The sequence below is a fragment of the Molossus molossus genome, unplaced genomic scaffold (assembly GCF_014108415.1).
Source record: "Molossus molossus isolate mMolMol1 unplaced genomic scaffold, mMolMol1.p scaffold_m16_p_14, whole genome shotgun sequence".
Lineage (NCBI taxonomy): Eukaryota > Metazoa > Chordata > Mammalia > Chiroptera > Molossidae > Molossus > Molossus molossus.
In genome coordinates, this window is record NW_023425349.1 from 27,483,553 (window position 1) to 27,505,795 (window position 22,243).

At 33.5% G+C, this 22,243-nt stretch overlaps 1 protein-coding gene across 1 annotated transcript; it reads right to left on the reverse strand.

Annotated features, from left to right (window-relative positions):
- Positions 1-951: 951 nt before the first annotated feature.
- On the reverse strand, positions 952-11,367 carry CYLC2 (cylicin 2). The gene is made up of 5 exons (XM_036261748.1): positions 11,351-11,367; positions 5,461-5,501; positions 3,613-3,734; positions 1,896-2,208; positions 952-1,805 (listed from the first exon to the last, which is right to left on the reverse strand). The coding sequence occupies exons 1-5, from the start codon at positions 11,365-11,367 to the stop codon at positions 952-954; spliced, it is 1,347 nt and encodes a 448-aa protein (XP_036117641.1).
- Between the last annotated feature and the right edge of the window lie 10,876 nt (positions 11,368-22,243).

The window sequence follows — 22,243 nt, forward strand, 5'->3', positions numbered from 1 at the left end:
GAATTGAATGAACAAAACAAACTGATGAACAGAATGGTACTGGAGACATGGATGTGTTATAGAGACTGACAAACCACAGAAGAGGGGGATGAGGGAAGGGAAGAGATAAACCACAGAACTTTTATGCATGTATGCATAACCAATGGACATAGACAACTATGCTGCAGGGGTGGGGCGGGATCCGGAAGAGGGTGTCATTGGGGAAAAAGGAGAACCATCTGTAACAAAAATAAATTAATTAATAAAAATGGTGTCAATTAAAACCTATAAATTAGTTCAATTGTTTAACCCAATGTAGCTTAAAATAAAATAAAACTAACTTACCAAATGTGTTTAACTTGTCTTGGAATCGGAACATTCAGCATCCATGAACCTGGTTGTAGCTATTTTCACTTCAGGGATGGTGATATAGTTTCAGAAGAAAGTAATAATATTTTTTTCTTCTTCTTTTTTTTGAAGAATGCTACCTTTAATGGTATATGTTTTTATTTAAAAGTAGACTTTCTGAAATTTGTTTGATTCCTCCCTTGACCCCTATGGTTCTTCATTTAAATCTGTTGTTTGAATCTATGGATTCGACATTTTCTTTCTTGAATTGTATCAAAGCCTTCATTGATTTTTTTCTTTTGCATATTCGTTGATTCACTATCATTAACTTCTACATCCTTACTGGTATATTATTTGAATCTTTCTAGGGATCTTTCCTTTAATCCTTCATATCTCCAAATTTAGCATATACATCCTTCAAGTCCTTCAGTGAATCATCTATTATTTTTTTCTTAACATCTTTCTTATATTTTTATGAAGATTTTGTAAGTCTTTCTTTGTATTGTTCTTTACCCATTTTTAAAAGTATTTTATTAATTATTTGAACCTCCCTTTTCAGTCATAAATTCAGATTCAGACGAATAAAACTTTCAGCAAATATGCTTTTGAATTATTATCTAAGGCCTACTTGCCTTTCTTTTTATCCTTCTTTGCATCTTTCTTTGCATCTTTCTTTGCATCAGCAGATTCTAGGTCAGTGTCTGACTTGGGAGATTTCTTAGCATCTTTCTTGGCGTCTTTCTTGTCCTTTGATTCATCACCTTTTTCATTGGGTTTCTTTTTTCCTTCCTTATCCTTCTTTGCATCCTTTTTTTTGTCTCCAGATTCTGCAGCTAACTCCTTGTCCTTTGAGCCTTTGTCTTTTGGGGAACTTTTCTTTGTTTCTCCTTTTTCTTCCTCTGATTCTGCAGCTGCTCCTTTGTCCTTTGAACCTTTCTTATCTTTTTTTTTATCTTTCTTTGTGTCTCCCGTTTCCTCTTCTGTTTCTGCAGCTGCCCCTTTGTCCTTGTCCTTCTTTAATCCCTTCTTATCTTTTTTCTGATCTTTCTTTGTGTCTCCCTTTTCCTCTTCAGATTCTGCAGCTGCCCCTTTGTCCTTGTCCTTCTTTGAACCTTTCTTATCTTTTTTTTTATCTTTCTTTGTGTCTCCCTTTTCCTCTTCAGATTCTGCAGCTGCCCCTTTGTCCTTGTCCTTCTTTGAACCTTTCTTATCTTTTTTCTCATCTTTCTTTGTGTCTCCCTTTTCCTCTTCGGATTCTGCAGCTGCCCCTTTGTCCTTGTCCTTCTTTGAACCTTTCTTATCTTTCTTTTTGTCTCCCTTTTCCTCTTCTGATTCTGTACCTGACCCCTTGCCCTTCTTTGAACCTTTCTTATCTTTCTTTTTGTCTCCCTTTTCCTCTTCTGATTCTGTACCTGACTCCTTGCCCTTCTTTGAACCTTTCTTATCTTTCTTTTTGTCTTCCTTTTCGTCTTCTGATTCTGTACCTGATCCCTTGCCCTTCTTTAAACTTTTCTTGCTTATTTTTGCATCTTTCTTTGTGTCTCCCTTTTCTTCTTCTGATTCTGTACCCAACTCCTTGTCCTTCTTTAAGCCTTTCTCATCTTTTTTGTCAACTGATTTTGCTCTGTCTTTTGTTTTTATTTTTGAATCTTTCTTAATTGATTTTGATTCCAGTGAAATGGTGGATTCTGTTTCTGAATCAAATTGATCTTTGCTTTCTTTAACTGTTTTACCTATCGCTGTAGATAAAGGTTTCTCTACATTTGTTGGCTTTCTCCTGGCCGCTAAATAAACAGATGGACTTTCAGAAATTTGCATTAAAGAACGGTGCATCCATAATGGTCGTTTAGAACTTCCCTTTATTTTGTTTTCATCATATTTCTGAAATATTGTTTAGAATAATGATAAATAACTTGTATGAGATACACAACCTTTATTACCAGATACCAAATACATTTAACTTCAACCATGAAAAGATTTTAGATTTTAATAAATATCAAATAAAGTGTAGATTTTATAGTTTATTTTGCTTTTTAAATTTTATTCCTTTGTTGAACTAATGAATAATCATGTCCCATTTGGGATCTAATTTTAATTTAGAGTATCTTTATAACTTCTGCAAGACTATATGTTAAAATTGGTACAGACATTCACTTACTAATGACATATCAGAACCTCGCTTTACAAGCAAGAGAGAGCTTGTTTGTTCTTTGTCTCTGTGTTTGAGATTCTTGAAATATCTTGCCTAGCCTCCATTTCTAGGCTAATTAAAAAACTAATTATTTTCTGGTATTAATAGTTTTATATTCAGGCAGATCCTGGTCTCTATTGTTATACAAGATCTCTGCAATTTACAGTGTTAACTGTGGTTAAATGTAAAAGCCTGAAATGCCTCCTGTATGGCAAAATATATACTGAGTATCATCAGATGGGAAACTACAACAATGAAAGCTGTAACATTGTGTACATTAATTTGGGCAGAATGGTTCATTTTGTTTTCAACTTGCAACCAAATATTTGTAAAAACTTAATTGCAAAAATAGCAAATATTGGAAGGAATGTTAACAAACAATGGAAAAATAAATTGAATAAAGAAAGAAAAGAAACATGAGGGGACAGAAGAAACCTGGATCACTACAGATGGGATACATTTCCTAAAGTAAATAAGAGTTGATGATATATTTATCTTGTAAAAAGCTTTTCTCTCAACATTTTTATATCCTATGATGACTCCAGAAACCTTGGGAAATATTATCTTTCAAAATTCAGAATCTTGAATTCTATTACAGGAAATGAGTAAGCATTGAAACTTCATCAGAGTATAATAATTCTAAAGAGGGGATTTTTCCAGCTGGGGAATATTTTTCAAATTTTCATACTAACTGTAATGTTAGGATCTACAGATTTCTGTCCTTTTGGATACATATTTTCCAGAATGTAGGTTTACTGAACAATATGAAATAAGGGGGAAATTTTTATACAGAGAAATGCAAATAAAATATATCTACTTTCTCTGAGTAGTAGAATTTGAATTACCTTTTACTGTACTGTTTAATGACCTTTAAAAGCCACTTGTGAGTTGAATTGAATTGAAATGTAAAATTTAGTTCTTCAGTTGCACTAACCTCATTTGAAATGTTCAATAGACACATAAGAATGCAAAGATATAAAATATTTCCATCATCACAAAAATCTCATTAGTCGGTGATGATCTATAAGACATATAACTATACATGATTTCATAATTGATTACTAGTAAAATTATATGATCTTTTTAATACTCACAAGAACTGTATTATCTCGTAATTGGGAGGGTCTTGATCTTTGTTTTCTTCCTGGCCGCGGTGGTTTGGGAAATGCCAGGGCAAAGTGTTGCTGATTCCATGATTTTTTGCTTAATTCACTGACTAAAATAAGAAAACATTAAACATATACTTCAAAGAGCATTTCACCAAAACTAATAAGGGATTATATTTTATGTAAATGAAGAAACAAATAATTAAAATCATGTCTTCATTTATTCGGTAATGTTTGAAATTTTCTGCTATTAATATGAGAAAATAAAAATCAAATTTTCTATTTTTCTCACTTTTACATAAAACTACATAAAGTATTGACTATGAAACTGATACAGTCTGTAAGATAAATGGAAAGAAACAATTTTACTGCTTCATTTTAGACTTTGTATCTAATCCAGTCTAGATGGCTTTATACTCTTTTGGTTAGAATAAAATTCTACTGAGGACAGAAAATATGGTAACTACTTCTGTAGCCTTCAAAGTAATTAGTGCAGTAATTATAATTAGTGTTATAAAATTCTCAATAAATATGTAATTAAATCTAAATGCTAAATCCTTATATCATTAATTTTCAACTGGTGTGCCACAAGAAATCTTAAAACATGCAGTACCTGACTATATGGTCAGGGCCACTGACCTCTTCTTACTTAGATTGTCAAATAAAAAAAATGACAACAGCCAACACAACTATAGCTGTTCAGTGTGAATGAATCAAAATTATACCTATTTTTTTGTGAGATCAGCAAAAAATATATTTTCGATATGCTGCAGAATTTTAGTAATTAGCTTATGTGTGCCATGAGATGGAAAAGGTTGAAACTCACAGCTTTATATCTCCTTAGTTAGTAACCATTTTCCAAGTAACAAAAGTAAATGTTATATACCCAAGAACTGCATTGTTATAGGTGGCATATCAACAAAGAAATTGGCAAAGACTACCTACAGAATTCTGATTGGGAGGGTAAAAATTACCTACAAACTATAATAGAGTAGTTAAAGACACTTTGGTTACCAATGTGGCAAGTGAGAGACATATCATCACTGTATTTGCATGTGTGCAGTAATGTTATGTGTAAGTGAAAATAGACTTGTCCTGTGAATCTCTTAAAGACAGAGAAGGATTAATGAGAAATATACAGCATGAAAGGCACATTTAAGATCATTATGCAAGTGAAAAATTATTTGATGTATGAAGTCTTTCAACATAAAGCTGACTGGCCTTGTTAAGTAATGAATTTTTTGGTCAATTTTAACCCTGACACAATCTATCAGGAATGTGGTAGAAATTTCTAATTCTCATGGCTGAGAATTTGCTTATCCAATTTCTACACTATCTTTATCTGATTGAATGATTTCTAACATGTAAATCTGTCCACTTTTTTTGCTTAATCTTTGGATTTAGAACAAAATACCTTTAAGGTGTTCAGTGAGACCTTGGAAAGGGTGCCTTGGAATATAAAAAGTTGACTTTTAATAATATCTCATGATAGCAATTGCTTTATCACCTTGAATGGAGGATAATCACGTATGCCTAAAATTAATCATACTTTTTTTTAATCCTCACCCAAGTACATTTTTGCATTTATCTTCAGATAGAGTGGGAGGAGGGGAGAGGAAGAGAGAGAGAAACATCAATGTGAGAGAGACAGATCGAGTAGTTGCCACCCACATGACCCCAGCCAGGGTCCGGAGACAAACTGCATCCGAGGTGCTTGCCCTTAGCATGAATGAACTCGGGGCTCTCTGGTCTGCGGGCCGACACTCTAACTGCTGAGCCAAACCGGCCAGGGCAATCATACATGTTTTTAAAAATATATATTGAAATCGTTCTTACCTGGAATATAATTATCCTGTGCCCCAAAGTTTATTTTTTGGCTATTAGAGAAAGAGGAAAATATTTTAATTAATTTGTACAAAAATTACTGTATTTAATGATCATTATTACACCTAAGCACTTGCCACCACCATGGAGACATATGTACTTTGCATTCTCAGATCTCTATTATTATGTAAGATTACTTGATCCTAGATAAACAGAGATGAGAATATGTTTGTTTTTAGAACAAACTTCAAGCAAACTAAAACAACAGGAATAAAGTATAAGAAAAAAACCCTTATCAACTTTCCATATCTAAAATACACACATTTTAAAAACTGTGAAACCATGATTGAATTCAGTTCTCTATCTCATGCACCAAAATTCCATGCAATTGAATTTTAATTCAGAGAGCACTTTGGAAACACTATGCTTAAATAAAATCAGATCTGAAATATTTTCAGAACTTAACTAAATCCATTTCAATGCGTGTGTGTGTGTGTGTGTGTGTGTGTGTGTATGTGTGTGTTTATGAAGCAGTATGTACCCACGGTATTGACCTGGATTTTAATTATTGTTTTCTAAGAAAACCTGAGATAGAAAATTATGTTGCAAAGTATTTTCCATTGATAAATTTCTATTTATTTTAGTACTAAATGAGCATGTTTGTCTCCAAAAGAGGATATTTATAGTCTAATTTTTACATATTTGTAATAGAGGCAAATATTATGATTAATTAGAGAAATATCATTCTATATATTTCCATTATATTACAGAAATAGAGTTATTATTGGTCATGAATGATTATGATCTTACACAAAAACAAATACATATGCTTACCCAGTGTTTTACTTATTTTGACGTTAAATATTAATAATAAAGTACATTTTTAAAAAGTGTCTTGATAACTACATTAAAGCTAACTACATTAAAGCAGTAGTCACCAGCATAAAACCTGGAATATTTTAAAACATTACTTTTTAAACATTTTAAATGAAATAATTTAATAAAATTTATTAAGTGTTGACTAATTATCTGGTTTGTTTTGTTTTTTTTTTATCTGAGCACATGCATTAAAACTACTTCCCACTCTATATTTGAACCTCTAGGTTTGAATCTAACCCATGTATAATTATATGCTGCTAAAGAAATGTTAGAGTTAAACCACAGTTATGAATTTCTCCATTCTAAATGCTCCGAAAGAGGGAAATATTTCAGGTTTATGAAACAATATTATTAAATTTGAGATTTTAAAATAATATTATATAGCCATTGCCCATTAATTCTTTGTATAATCTCTAGATCATTTTCTTTGATCACCAAACAATTGAATTAGAAATCAGTAACAAAAATATGTAGAAAATACACAGCAATTAGACAGTAAAGAAGGCTGATAGAAGAAAAATTGATTCATTTAAAATATGGTGTTGGCAGAAAGTTCTTACAGATACCTTGGATTGCTAGAAAGACAATCCAGTGAGTCCTAGAGCAAATAAAGCTTGAAACATTGCAGGAGGCAAAAATGCCAAAACTGAAACTGTCTTACTCCAGGCACATCATGAGAAGGCAAGGTTCTTTGGAAAAGGAAGTAATGCTAGGAATAAAAGAAGGCAACAGGAAAAGTGGAAAACCAAACATGAGATCGATTGACTCCATAAGAGAAGCCACAGGAATGAGTGTTCAGGAGCTGAGCAGCACATTGTTGAAGACAGAACACTGTGGATGTCACTCATTCAAAAAGTCTTCAGGAGTCTGAGCCAACTCAGTGGCATGTAACAACACATATATTTGAAAAGTAAAGAGATCCTTCTAAATAACCTGTGGTCAAACAGAAACCAAAATAAACAACTATATTGAAGATTATGTTATACTAGGTACAGCTCATATAGTAGAATTTATAGCTTTAATTCCTTATATTAGAAAAAAAGTTTAAAATCGATATTTAAACCTCTGTTTTAAAGTTAAGAAAATATCAAACTAAAGTTAAAGGGAGGAAATTATAAAGCTATAAGTCAAAATCAATAGAAGAGAAAACAAAATTAAAGCAAATTTGGAACTCCAGAATTTGAGTTTTGTTTCTTTAAAGATTATTAAAATTGGTTACATCCCAGAAAAACTGATGAAAGAAAAGAAGAAACACAAATTACAAATATTAGGGTTGATGCAGATTTTATAATTATATAGATTTTAAAGAATAGTGAGGATTATCATTTACAACCTATGGCAATAAATCCAACAACTTAAATAGGTGAGCTCCATGTAAAACTCAGTTTATTTACCAAAATGGGCACATGATGAAATAAAGAAAATGTGAATAAGTCTATAATTATTAAATAAATTTAATTCATTATCAGAAACCTTCCCAGAAAAAGAAGTACAAACCCAGACCAATTTTACTTATAAATTAAGTTTAAAAAAAATTAGGAAAAATAATGTACACAAGTTTTTCAGAAACAAGAGAAAGGAGAAAGATATTTTAATTCATTTTTTGAGACCAATGTAAATAACCCTGACTCCAAAACCTCTCAAATGCATTACCAGAAATGAATATTATTAACTAGTACACTGCATTAACAAAGACAAAAATTCCTTAACAATTTATTAACTAATCTTACTGAATAGTATATAAAATGGCTAATACATCATGACCATTGAATTTTACTCTGGAATGTAAGGTTGGTTTAACATATATACCCCAACCAATGTATTCATTCTAAATAACAAAATGAATAAGAACTTGTCTGATCATATTAAATATGTAGAAGAATTTTTGAAATGAAAAGTAACATTCAGTCATAATTGAAAACTGGGAGTAGAAGACATCTTCCTCAAATGAATGAAATGCATTCAGATAATACTTACTATTAAAATCAAATGTAATGGTGGACTATTGACTGTTTTTCCTGTATAAATCAGAAACAAGGTGAGATTGCTTGATCTGCTATTCAGCATTGTAATCCAGAACCTATTTTGTTCCATAAGGTAATAAAAGCATCAAGATTGGGAAAGAAGTAAAATTGTGTTTATTCACAAAAGATCTGATTGAGTAAATAGACTATCCAGTGACATCTACAGATATTATTTAAAGCTCATATGTGAATGCAATAAAATTATACCAGGGCTAGTTATATAAATAATATCTCTATAACTAGAAAAAAATGTATTGTTTTCTTAAATTTAATTTGCAATAACATCAAGATATTTAGAGATAAGTTTATTGAAATATATACAAGGCCTGTCTAAGAAAACTAAAACTTTTTTCTCAGGGAAAAATATATCCTGATTAGAAGATCCCCTTTATACCCATAAGAGCAGATAAAATGAAAGATAAGTGACACCAAAAGCCAGCAACTTTGTAGAATATCTGAAATGTTCAGCATAGGTTGTGGGTATAAAAATGGCACAACCACTTTGAAATACCATTTGATATTTTTAAAATAAAGTTCAAATTACACATATTCTATGTATGATCTAGCATTTCTACTCATAGTTGACCTGAGAGAGGTCTACAAAAAGAATTAGACAAAATATATGTAGCAGCTTTATTCATAATAACCCCAAACTAAAGTAACTCAGATATCCATCAATAGGAGAATGCATAAACTGTGGTATATCTATGTAATGAAATACTTCCCAACAATCTAAAGGAATGAATTACTGATATATGCAAATGTCATAATATGGATGAAACAAAAAAAATATATACTGAAAGAACATATCAAAGACATAAAAACGTATACTATATGATTTAATATTGATGAGATTTTAGAACAGACAAGATTATTTCTGGTAACTTAAAAGCCATTTGTGGGAGAAAGGAAGAGCAGATTGACTGGAAACTAGCCCACTTGCATGCTGATACTGGCATCTAGTTGGTAGAGACCAGGGATGCTGCTAAACATCTTACAGTGTGCAGAACAACTTGCACCCCCCTGGTTCTCAATGCCAATAAAGAATTATCCTCCCCAAAATGTCAACAGCACCAAGGTTGATAAACCTTCTATATGAAGGTGAATCGCTAGGCCAAGATAGTAAGACAGGTTCTTATCAATGCAATTCAAGGGAGAAAAAAATAAATGTATAGTGGATATGAGATCTGGAAGCTAACACTGGAAGTTTAAAAAGTTTTTCTCTACATCTGATGTAAAATCTTTATGAAAACCTCTCTCACTTGCTTCAGAAGTCTTAGACCTACTATTCAATATTAGGAATGGAAGGATTGAGTTGACTGATACAACCTGAGTTAGAGGCAAAGGCAAGAAGAGGTCAAACTCTTGAGTTGGGTTGTTGAGATTTGGATGCATGAAGATATTAAAGTGGAATAGTGGTGGGGAAAACCGAGCTCAAAGAAGATAATGTTCTTTGTCAACTACAGGTTTGTTACCAAGGCATATAAGACTAAACTTAAGGTCCTGTCATTGTTAGAAGAAATCAGAGGAAAGACATGGTAGAAAATTATTTTCTGCATCTCATCCTTTCAGTTAAGTGATTGGAAGTTGCCAGTTGAACCCAAGAAAATATGAATTTTTATTAAGGATTTTGTGTGTGTTTCATTAGCTAAAAATCAGGCCAATTGATTAAGAATTTAACCATACTGTCCTTCTACAATAGCATGAGAATTTGGGGTTTACACCAGAAAAAAACATGAATAGTCATAAAACGCAAAATAATTTTTAAGCATTATGGTGGAGTTCTTTGAAAGCCATGCAATGCTCATGATAACAGTAATGCCAGCAATATTTTATTGTGCTTAAACATTTTATTTATTTATTTATTTTTAATCCTCACCCGAGGACAATTTTTGCATTTATCTTCAGATAGAGCAGGAGGGAGAGAGGGGGGAAGAGAGAGAGAGAAACTTTGATGTGAGAGAAACACCTCGACTGGTTGCCACCCACACAACCCCAACTGGGGCCGGGGACAAACTGCAACCAAGGTACATGCCCTCAGCGGGAACTGAACCCGGGACTCTGCAGTCCATAGGCCGATGCTCTAAATGCTGAGCCAAACTGGCCAGGGCATATTGTACTTAAACATTTTAAAGTAAACAGTAGTTAATTCTGGGTAATAATCAACAATTCACTCAGCCTTGAATGTAATCATGACAAATACATTCAAACCTTTTACTGAACTATGTTTTTTATGTTATAATGAAGTAGGCACCAGTGCCTAGGGGAAGCCTGGTTTGTTTATTTGTATTTACATATTCAAGATTTGTGTTTCATCTTCACATTAACCATACTGTCCAAAGAAAACCCAGTAACACTTTCCTTTATATTTTAATTTATGCCTTTTCCTTTATTTCATGTCTTCACAGTTTTTTTTCTTCCCCCTGTCTTATTTTAACACAAAATAAATGAAGCATCAGGAAATAACTATCATCAAACTTCCCATTCTAGATTATCTTCTTTTTATTGCAAACTACTTATATATGCTCAATGTTTCTCAAGGGGGATACAATTTGGATTTAGTTGGTTTTCTTTGGGCTGCCCCACTTATTAGTAAAGGTTTGGTACCCCTGACCCATGCCTTCTAAAGGTCAGTAGCACTTTTAGGTCACTGTAATTTTTTTTTAATCCCCATAAATTTCCAAATGATCCCTAAGGAGTCATTTATGATAGTTGCCTGAATGAGAACCATGAATTATTTAAAAATTTTATGTTCCAAAATACAATTTATAAAAAAAATGAAGAACCACATTGAAAAAGATGTATCTAAATCATGTCTGTAATTTACTGACATGAATAAACTAGTTAAGTCTTGGATCAAAGTAACCTATAATGTTGCTTGATTATCAATGGCATAATAATAATGTAACAAACATCTCTTAAACTACAATAGAATAAGTGTAAAGTTAAACAGAACATTTCACTTATTTTAAAACATACAATTTAAAAAAAGGACTTACAATCTTGGTACAGACATTTTCCCCACCTGTGACTTGCCAGGGCCTAAGCACTTTAAATTCAAATTAGTGATGTTGAGAGGTGACATCATAAAGAGACCAAAAGCACTGGTAGTTAAAGGGGAAAAACAAGAGGATCTACTTTTACTTGTGTTTTAATAGTCTCTAATATTCAGTCTGAGAGTCATATTTACTTTCATTCATTATTACTGACTAACAATTGATAGTTTAAAAATAACCTATTGATTTAACATCTTAAAATTACATGTTTCAATTTTTCATGTAGTTTTAATTTATTGACTGATATGACTAAAGATTGACTCTCAGCATTTATCTGTTAAAATCAGTTGTAATCCTACTTTCCCTGACATTCATGTGTCTCTTGTTAAATTCTTTGCATAACTTTACATGGTCTTTTCCCATCGTAACCTTACGGGTTGGTCATAGCTACAAGATTTTAAAAAGGCTAGATGCTTATTAAAATTATCAATTTATAGATCTGAGTTAGATTATTTTTTTACTCCACTCACCACTCCATCCCACTAACAGATTAAAATACTGTACAGAGTAGTATTTGACAAGTCGCCATTATCTAGCTCCCTTTAGGGAATTCCAATTGATTTTTTTTCTCTTTAAAAATAGATTTATTAAACTTCAGCCACTGTTAGAGATAAATTATAAAAATCTCAGTGGTTTTGCTCAATGAAAGTTTGTTTTTTTTTCCATGTCTCAGACCATGGGAAAATGGGGTTACAGTGTGGGGGCTCCCATAAGGTGATTTATGAATTTAGATTTCTCTGAACTAATTGCTTCACTCTTCACTAACTTAACACTATTGATGCTGATGTTTTTCTGCAAAGTGCTGTTGTAATAAACAAGCATGATTTCTAAATCTACAATATTTTGTATAGGCTTTTATAGTGTATGAAAGTATGCACACCGAATGCATTTCTTCCGTTAGCATGTGGTAAGATCCAAATCTTGGCAGGGCAGCCAACAATGCTTGCCTTCCTACATCATGGCCTCTTGAATTAATCTCCATCATTCTTAAATGAATATGTATGATCTATTAAGATCTTAGCAAGCACAAACTAGGAATTAGAGCAAGAAATATACCCAGGAATAAAGATAAATATTGCATACAGATAAAGGAGTCAACTCATCAAGAAGACATAATTTTTGTACCTAAAACAAGAATTCACATTATATGAACCTAAAGCTGATAAAACTCAAAATAGAAATAGACAAATCTGAAATTATAGTTGGACAACTCACCACTCTTCTCTTGATAATAATTACAAAAAATAGAGGAAATCACTAAGAATATAGAAGACCTAGCACACTGTCAACCAACTTATCATAGTTTACATTTAAAATATTCAATCCAACAACAGCAGAATGCTTATTCTTTTCAAGTTTTCACATACACATAATACAGAGTATACTATTGGTCATAATGGATTTAAACTAGAAATTAATAACAAGATATCTGGGAGGTCACCAATAATTTGGAAATAAAATTCTTTTAATATCCTAGAGGTCAAGAGGAAGTCACAATTCAATTTATAAATTTGCTAAACTTTTTATTTTAAATTCATTTTAAAATTACCAAATTACAAAATAATATAGAGTTCCCTGTAACCTTCACATAAATTCCCCTGATATTAGCATCTTACATCATGACCAAGTTTAATGTTAACATCATGCACAGCCATCAAAGCCAAGAGATTAATATTGGTACAATACTACTGAATTAACTACCAATTTTATTCAGATTTCCAAGTCTTTTCACATACTTTTTTTTTTTTTTCTGTTTTGCAGCCCAGGATTCATGACATCTTCTCCAAGTATGGGACAGCTCTTCTGTCTTCTCATAATTTTGACACTTCTAAAGAGCATTAGTCTATTGTTGTGTAGAATTTTCCGCAATGTATGCTTTCAACATATGTTATTCTTTCATTTGAGTTTTTTCTTTCTTTTTGTACCACATTTTGCTCTAGGCTTATCAAAACTTTTCTTGCCTTGGTTCGAAAATCAAATACTCTCCAACAAGTCCTAGCTTCTTGTATTAGAAATCAAAATGTTAACAGAGACTAACTACTGGCTATTAATTTTATATTACTTTTTATGTATTTTTTTAAAATGTCCCATAGATATGTCAAATGCAAGAAGTCAAACTGAAGAAAAAGATTGCCCCTTATCCAGAGTCTAGTACTTATTTTCCATTTAAAATATTGTTTCTTGCTATAAAATCAAAACTTATGTTAGAAAGTAATTTAAAACTACAAGAGTATACATAATAAAATGTATACTTCCTCATTCTCAGAGATAACAGCTTTGAAATCACATACATAGTTTAGATTGTAAAAATGAGTATAACATTTTTTTTTTTTTATCCTCACCCGAGGACATTTTTCCATTTTTTTGTTCAGATAGAGTGGGAGGGAGAGAGAGGAAGAGAGAGAGAAAATATCGATGTGAAAGGGACACATCGATTGGCTGCCACCTGCACGACCAACCAGGGCCGGGGGAAAAACTGCAACCGAGGTACATGCCCTTAGCGGAACCGAACCCGGGTCTCTGTGTACCGCAGGCCGCCGCTCCAACCGCTGAGCCAAACCGGCCAGCGCGAGTATAACATTTTAATCAACAGATCTTTAAATTATGGAATATAATTTATCTGTTGTAACCCAGGAGAATCAACCTCACTCGGACACCAAGTAATTTTGAATATTAGGATCTTTATTACCTGCGCAGGGACTGCAGCCAACCTATACAGAGGAGAACTGCAGCCCCGAGCTCAGGGGGAGGGTTGCTTATATAGGATAGGGGTCATTCAAGAGTTTAGCAGAGCAAGCCAGCTATGTGTACAGAAGTGGATATCAGCAGTTGGCAGCTGTACAAGTTGTTTATTTTATATTTCTTAACATTTACTAGATCCCAGCCTTGAATGTCTCATTGCTCCGTCTGGCATCTCCTGACTAGTTAAGCTCATGGTCAATACTCTTGTGGTCATGGCTGATGCATACCTTCCTCTTCAAGAGTTTTTGCAAAAACAACTCGGGTTCAAGGAACCCAGGAGAGGTTCCTTCTTCTGGCGGATGGAGAATTACTGGGTTATAACATTATCCACACAAATAATTACTTATTAAATTGCGATCACATTGTAAATACAGTTTTATATATTTTCTGTACTTATTATCTTATAACTCCTGCATGAATAAAATAAAATTAAAATTGAACTGCTGAATAAAAGGGATAGGGGTAGGTTGAAAGCACTCAGGGGCTAAACTGAAAGAGCTGAAGCTGGAACAATTCATACGACCAAATAAATAGCAATTGTGTTTGACTATAATCTATGAAATAAAAAATGAATATTCATGAGTTCATAAACAGTTTGATAAATAAATAAAAAGAGAGAGTAGAGACAACTCTTCTTAAGAGAAGAAATGCAATTAATAATTATAGAGACACTGAGGGACATAGAAAATATTATTATAACAAGACATGAATAATTGTTAAGCCTGAATTGAAATCACTGAATAAAAAAATCACATTACTGAAATGTATTCATATTTCATACAAACAAGCAACTCAATCAGATTGCAAATTAAAATAAAAATGTTTTGATAAAGCCATCTTTTCCAATGTGATGCTTTTATAATTTCTGTGCCAGGCTCTGGCCAGTGTGGCTCAGTTGGTGGAGTGTCATCCCATGCACCAAAAGGTCACCAGTTTCATTGCTAGTCAGGACACATGCCCGGGTTGCAGGTGCAATCCCCAGAAGGGTGTCTCTCTCACATCAGTGTTTCTCTCTTTCTTTCCCTCTCCCTTCCCCTCTCTCTAAAATCAATATAAAGTAAAAACATTTAAAAAATAATAATTTTTGTGCCTGTAAAACACTGTATACCTCTATATTATCTTCCACATTTGTATAATCATCTTAAATGTTGCATATGTATATTTAATATTTTATTGTTACAAATCTTGTCATGTTTTTGTTTCTCTCATAAAAAGAAAATAGTGTATTTAGAAGACTCACCTGATCACAAACAGAAATACGATTTTTTTTTTTAAATTTTGGTCTTACACGAGTGTTTTGGAAGTTCAGTGAACAACTGCACAAACAAATCTCATGAGAGAGAGAGATCTTAAACTGAACTTGCCCCTAAATCAGAGGATCAGAACTGGTTGAGCTCGTATGTTTAGTGTGTGTGTGTGTGTGTACATGTGAGTATACGTGTGTGTACATAGTTTTCCAAAGAACTTACCAGTGTTTGGTAGGGGAGTGTGGAAGTGAAGATGAGAAAAATTAAAGAATCAGCTCTTGGATCAGAAAAAATGTAGAGCAACTTGGCCCTTAGAAGAAATGCTGTCATAGTCTTAACTTGATATACAAGTCATATAATTAGACATATGACCTGTGGGCTTTTATCTCTATTCTTGCCCCCGCTCCTGCAGAGGTTAGAGGAGTGTATTATCTAAATAACAATTTTTGTAATTTCAGTCAGATCCTTTTACACACTAACTTGTTTTTGTATATAGTCTTTTCTTATAAACTTATAAACTGTGTACAACAGCACAGTCAGAATAAGAATTTTCAGCAATAATCATATAGGTGCAGATAGAGACACCAACTTGGCATAAGTTACCAGAGAGTTCACAGGAGAGAGTAAAAATATTAATAAACTAAGAAAATAAAGAGAAAGATTCTGGGAAGAGACATGAAAACTATATGTGCATTATGTATGCATGTAAAGGATTTTAATATTTTCTTAATGTGGAATGACTAGACATTAACTTTATATATTGACATTGTTGTTTATAGGTACTACCAATAAATATCCATCACTATTACCCATGTGTAATTTATTAGCAACTAACTATTAATATATCTTTAGTCATCAGATATTTACAGTTACTAGTCTCCTTCCCAGTGTAGACAAATGAGGTAAAGAGTTTCTCTTATTTAATGATGCTTTATAAATTCATAACAATCCACATCCCATAATTTATGATGAAAGCGTTATATGGGAAGGTAGAAGAAATGATTTTGAAAATACTATCTGAACTCACTTTCTCAGGGGTATGCTCACCAAAGTCATGTCTTGTGATCTCAAGTTCCCTTCATACACATCAGCCGATCAACGTGTGTAAGCTTCTTTAAGGTCAAAATGGTTTCTTGGTATCAGGGATAATGCCTGCATTGTCAATATTCCTCTTAAACAGTGAACTCACATAGATTCACTTGGATATCCAATATAGATTCTAGCACTAATTATATAAATATATCTGAGTAACAAAGGTGATTTGAAAATCTCAAAAGATTAATGTAATGTAATGAGAATATTATAAAAATTTCAGATTTGGCTAGGGATAAAAATTGCTCTTCAGAGAAGCAAAGTAAAGAGTCATTATAGATTGAAGTAAGTCTGAAATATTTACTGATTAAGGATGTCTCTCACACAATCCAGTTTTGAGTAAAAAAAATAGATCTTTCTAATGAGATAAACTTTTATAAAATAAAAGTTCTGTTCAAACAGAACACACATTATATACTTATTATTTCTTCATAATTTTGCCTTGAATTTAGTAGTGATTGTTTTTAAGTTACCAGAGTCTCTAGGCACATCTGCATAGGTCCTGTGGGACAGAACTCCCACTCCTAGCTACCTAGGCTTGGTCTTCTTACACTGGAATTGACAACCTTCTAGTTTTATTTTAGATCTTGTTTACTTCAACCCCGATTCTCTGAAACTGGTAGTTTCAACCGTAAAATTAATTTTGCCTACTTACTACTTAGCTCCATTTCATACCTGGGTAGTTTATTCCTGGTGTTATTTTGGTGGCTGGGTTCCACAACTACTTACAATGTGTAAGCTGTGATAGCACCAACGCACGTCTTTGTGTTTCTAGTTGTAGTTTTATTTTGGTAAGTTCTTTTTGATAAGATTTTTGCACTGTAAAAAATGTTTCTTGACTAAGAAACATAAAGTATGACCAAGTATGTATTATCTTTAAATATATTGGTCTAATGTATACCAATATATACTAATATAAGTATTAGAAATTTTGTCAAGTGCTCAGTCTTAGTGAGTTTCAGGAGGTGTCGGTGGATTTGAAGGTAGAACTTTAACTACTGAAGGTAGAACTTTATTTAAATATTGAAGTTAACTGAATTTCCACATTAAATGTCAACATGAAAATATGAAGTATTCTGCTTCATACAGTGACTAATGGCAAAGGCTTTGCTAGCCCTCTATTATCGGTAGCTCTATAACCTAAGGATACTTAATACCCTCTTAGAAGATACCTGCTTCTAGTCCATAGGAAGTAAAAATATTCAAGAGGTGGGCCTGCCTACAGCTCTCAAGAATTTCCTTCTTTAAAGCTAACGTCGTCTGTTTAGGAGGCATCAGGAGAAATCTACCTCTTACCTAGTGCCTAAAGTAAAGTAAGTAAACATTTGTGAATATTAATAAGTCTGATGTCAAATAAATTATTGAATAAGAAAACAACTATATAAGTGCCACTGTCTAACTGAAAACACAGCTTAGAATATGAAAGAGGAAGTCAGTTTTGTCTTGCCAACCCCGTTTTTAAATGTTTCAAAGTATGTGTTAAACTAGTTTCAAAAACATGTTTAATAATTGAGTAATTGAGTGTTTCAGGCATGGCAAATTTTGACATATTCAATAAATCAAGATGTTACTATAGAAAAGGCTATTTCCAAAATGTTGACTGAGTCAATATACAAAAGATCTTACCATTCTTTTTTTTTTTCAATTACACTTTACTTTTGATATTTTTTGTATTGGTTTCGGGTATACAACATAGTGGTTAGATAATCATATACTTTACCAAGTGTTTTCCTGCTATTTCAGTACCCACCTGGCATCATTTATAGCTGTAGCACGATTATTAGCTATGTTCCCTATCCTGTACTTTACATCCCTATGACTATTTTGTAACTGCTAATTTGTACTTTTGATCTCTACCTCTTTCTCCCATTCCCCCAAACCCTTCCCCTCTGGCAGCCACCATTTTTTGTGTCTATGAGTCTGTTTCAATTTTATTTTTTTCTTTAGATTCCACATATAAGAGAAATCATATGGTATTTATCTTTCTCTGACTGGTTTATTTCATTGAGCATAATACTCTCTAGGTCCATCTAGGCTATTGCAAATGGTAAGATCTCATGTGTTTTTTTGTTTTTTTTTTTCTTAATGGCCAAGTAATCTCCCATTATATATATATGTATTAACACTTTTGTAAGCACTCATCTACTGATGGGCACTTGGGTTACTTCCATATCTGGGCTATTGTCAATAATGTGGCAATGAACACAGGGGTGCATATATTCATTGGAATTAGGGTTTCTAGTTTCTTTGGATGTATTCCCAGGCATGGAATTGCCAGATCATAAGGCAGTTCCATTTTTAATTTTTTGAGGTAATACCATACTGCTTTCCACAGTGGTTGCACAAGTTTGCATTCCCACCAACAGTGCACAAAGGTTCCCTTTTCTTCACATCCCCACCAAGATTTGTCATCTGTATATTTATTGATGATAGCCATTCTGACAAGTGTGAGGTCATATCCCATTTGGTTTTAATTTGATGATAAGTGATGTTGAACATCTTTTCATATGTCTATTGGCCATTTGTATGTCCTCTTTGAAGAAGTGTCTATTCGGGTCCTCAGCCCATTTTTAATTGCATTGTTTGTTTTTTTAGTGTTGAGATGTATAAGGTCCTTATACATTTTGGATATTAACCCCTTATCAGATGTATCATTGGCAAATATCTTATCCCATTGAGTAGGTTGTTTTTTTGTTTTGTTGATGGTTTCCTTTGCTGTGCAAAAACTTTTTAGTTTCATATAGTCATATTTGTTTATTTTTTTCTTTTGTTTTCCTTGTCCAGGGAAATATTTTAGAAAAAAATATTGCTAAGAGAAATGTCAGAGATTTTACTGCCTATATTTTCTTCTAGGAATTTATTGTTTTAAGTCTAACATTTAAATATTTAATCTATTTTGAGTTTATTCTTGAATATAATGTAAGAAGGTGGTTTAGTTTCCATTTTTGCATGTATCTGTCCAAAACCATTTATCAAATAGACTGTTTTTATCCAATGTCTGTTTTTTCCTTCTTTGGCAAATATTAATTGACCATAGAGGTGTGGGTTTATTTCTGGGCTTTATTCTTTTCCATTGATCTATATGTCTGTTTTTATGCCTATAACATGCTGTTTTGATTACTACTACCTTGTAGTATAGTTTGATATTTGGTAGCATGATAGCTCCAACTTTGTTCTTTTCTCAAGATTGCTATAGCTATTTGGGGTCTTTTGTGGTTTCATATAAATTTTTGTAACATTGGTGGTTCTAGTTTTATGAAATATGCTATTGGTTTTTTGTTTTTGTTTTTTCTTTGTTGATTTTAGAGAGAGGAACGGGGAGGGAGGGACAGAGAGAAACATCGATGAGAAAGAACATAGATTGACCGCCTCCTGCATGTCCCCCACTGGGGATTTGGCCCACAACCCAGGCATGTGCCCTGACTGGGAATCAGACCAGCAATCTCTTGGTGCGTGGGTCGACTCTCAACCACTGAGCCACACCAGCTGGGTGCTGTTGGTGTTTTGATAGGAATTGTGTTGAATCTACAGACCACTTTGAGTACTATGGACATTTTAATGATGTTACTTCATTCTATCCATGAGCAAGGTATAAGCTTCCATTTATTTTATTCTCCTTTAACTTTTTCTTATAATTTTCTAAACATAGGTTTTTTATTGGTTAAATTTATTCCAGGGCTACCTGTTTGTAGCTACAAAGTGATCTACAGTTTGTGGCTGTCTCTGCTGGGCCTGGGTGTATATAGGAGGGGCCAAGCTACATACAGCTTCCACCAGCACTGAGTCTGGGGGCAGGTCAGCAAAAGGCCCTAGACACTGTGAGAAAGGCCTCTACCTGCTGTGTATGCATTAGGCTCAGTCCCTGGAAGAATCTCTAGCAGTACTTGAGTTACAGGAAGTAAGTTCTCGGTATGTCACCAAGTAGGGACTAGTGGTGTTCACAGATTCATACTTGGCAGTCACTGCCCCCTGGGACCTGTGGAACTTTGTGGTGGGTGGGGTGCCAGGGAGTCCTCAGGGTAAGGCCAGCAGAATTTATCAGGCTAAAACATGGTGACACGTTGAGATGTTACCTCATATAACTCACTTAAGCCAAAGGCTCTTTCAGTGACTGAGCCTAAAAGACAGCTTCAGGCAGAGGCAGATCTCAGGGTGCCTTGGGGCTTTTTATGACCCAGCCTTGGTATGTAGCTTGGACCCTCCCACACATACTTAGATCTAGCAGAGGCAGCCACACACTGTGGATCACTTTGTAACTCCAAATAGGTAGCCTATAGCTGGTATTAGGTAGCATCTGACATATCTGAACCAAAGTCCCTCCAAAGAAGCCTCTGAATCAACACACCCACTGGCAGTCTTTAGACTACATCAAAACATGACACAATTAGCTCTGCAAGCAGCACATCCACATGGGGATCTTGGCAGGTACCAGACACTGTTTGGGTGAATTCTTCTTTGTGGGGACAGCACCTGCAGAGCAGTTTGTACACTGTGGTTGTGATCAGTACTCATAGTCAGCCAACTTCAGGGTCAATCCCACCCATGAGTGGGCCATCAGCAATCAAGATTCAACTAGAACAGGTGAACTTTAATAACCCACAAAATGGACATTTCTTGAGCACCTAGCTCAGGTGATCAGAGAGACAGCACCACTGGGCCCTACAGGACACCTTCTACATAAGTCCATTACAACAATACTGAGAGACATAGCAAATCTACCTAATACACAGAAACAAATACAGAGAGGCAGCCAAAATGAGGAGACTGATAAACATGTCTCAAATGAAACAACAGGAGAAATATCCAGAAAAATAATTAAATGAAATGGAGGCAGGCGATCTACCAGATAATGAATTAAAAATAGTAATTATAAGGATGCTCAAAGAACTTATGAGAAGAATTGATTAATTCAGTGATAACTTAAACAAAGAGATAGTAAGCATAAAAAAAAGGACATAGAAACCATCAAAGAGATCCAGTCAGAAATGAATAATACAATACTGAAATGAAAAATACACTTGAAGTAGTCAATACAAATTAGATAAAGCAGAGAATCAAATCAGTGATTTGGAAGACAAGGTAGCAGAACACACCCAGTCAGAACAGAACAAAGAAAAAAGTAAATTTTAAATATGAAGATAATTTGAGGGACCTCTAGACAGCATCATACATAACAATGTCCACATAATAGGCATACCAGAAGAACGAGAGAAGAGATTAAGGTATTGAGAAACCATATGAAGAAATAATTATTGAAAAATTTCCTAACCTGGTAAATAAAATGGACATACAAGTCCAGAGAGCTCAGAGAATCTCAAACAAGATGAACCCAAAGAGGCCCACACCAAGACACATCATAATTAAACTCCCAAATGTTAAAGACACAGAGAGATTCTCAGCAGCAGCAAGAGAAAGACAGTTAGTTATCTACAAGGGAGTTCCCATAAGATTGTCATCTGATTTTTCAACAAAACCATTTAAGGCCAGATGAGATTGGCACAAATTATTCAAAATGATGAATAGTAGCAAGGCCCTACAACCAAGAGTACTCTACTCAGCAAGGCTATAGTTTAAAATTGAAGGATAAAGAAAGAGCTTCTCAGATAAGAAAATATTTGCAAACCAAAGTCAGAAATACATTAAGAAGATTGTACACCATGATCAAGTGGGATATATTCCTGGGAAGCAGTGTTGGAGCAATATTCACAAATCAGTTAAAATGATACACCACATAAACAAAATGAATTATAAAACT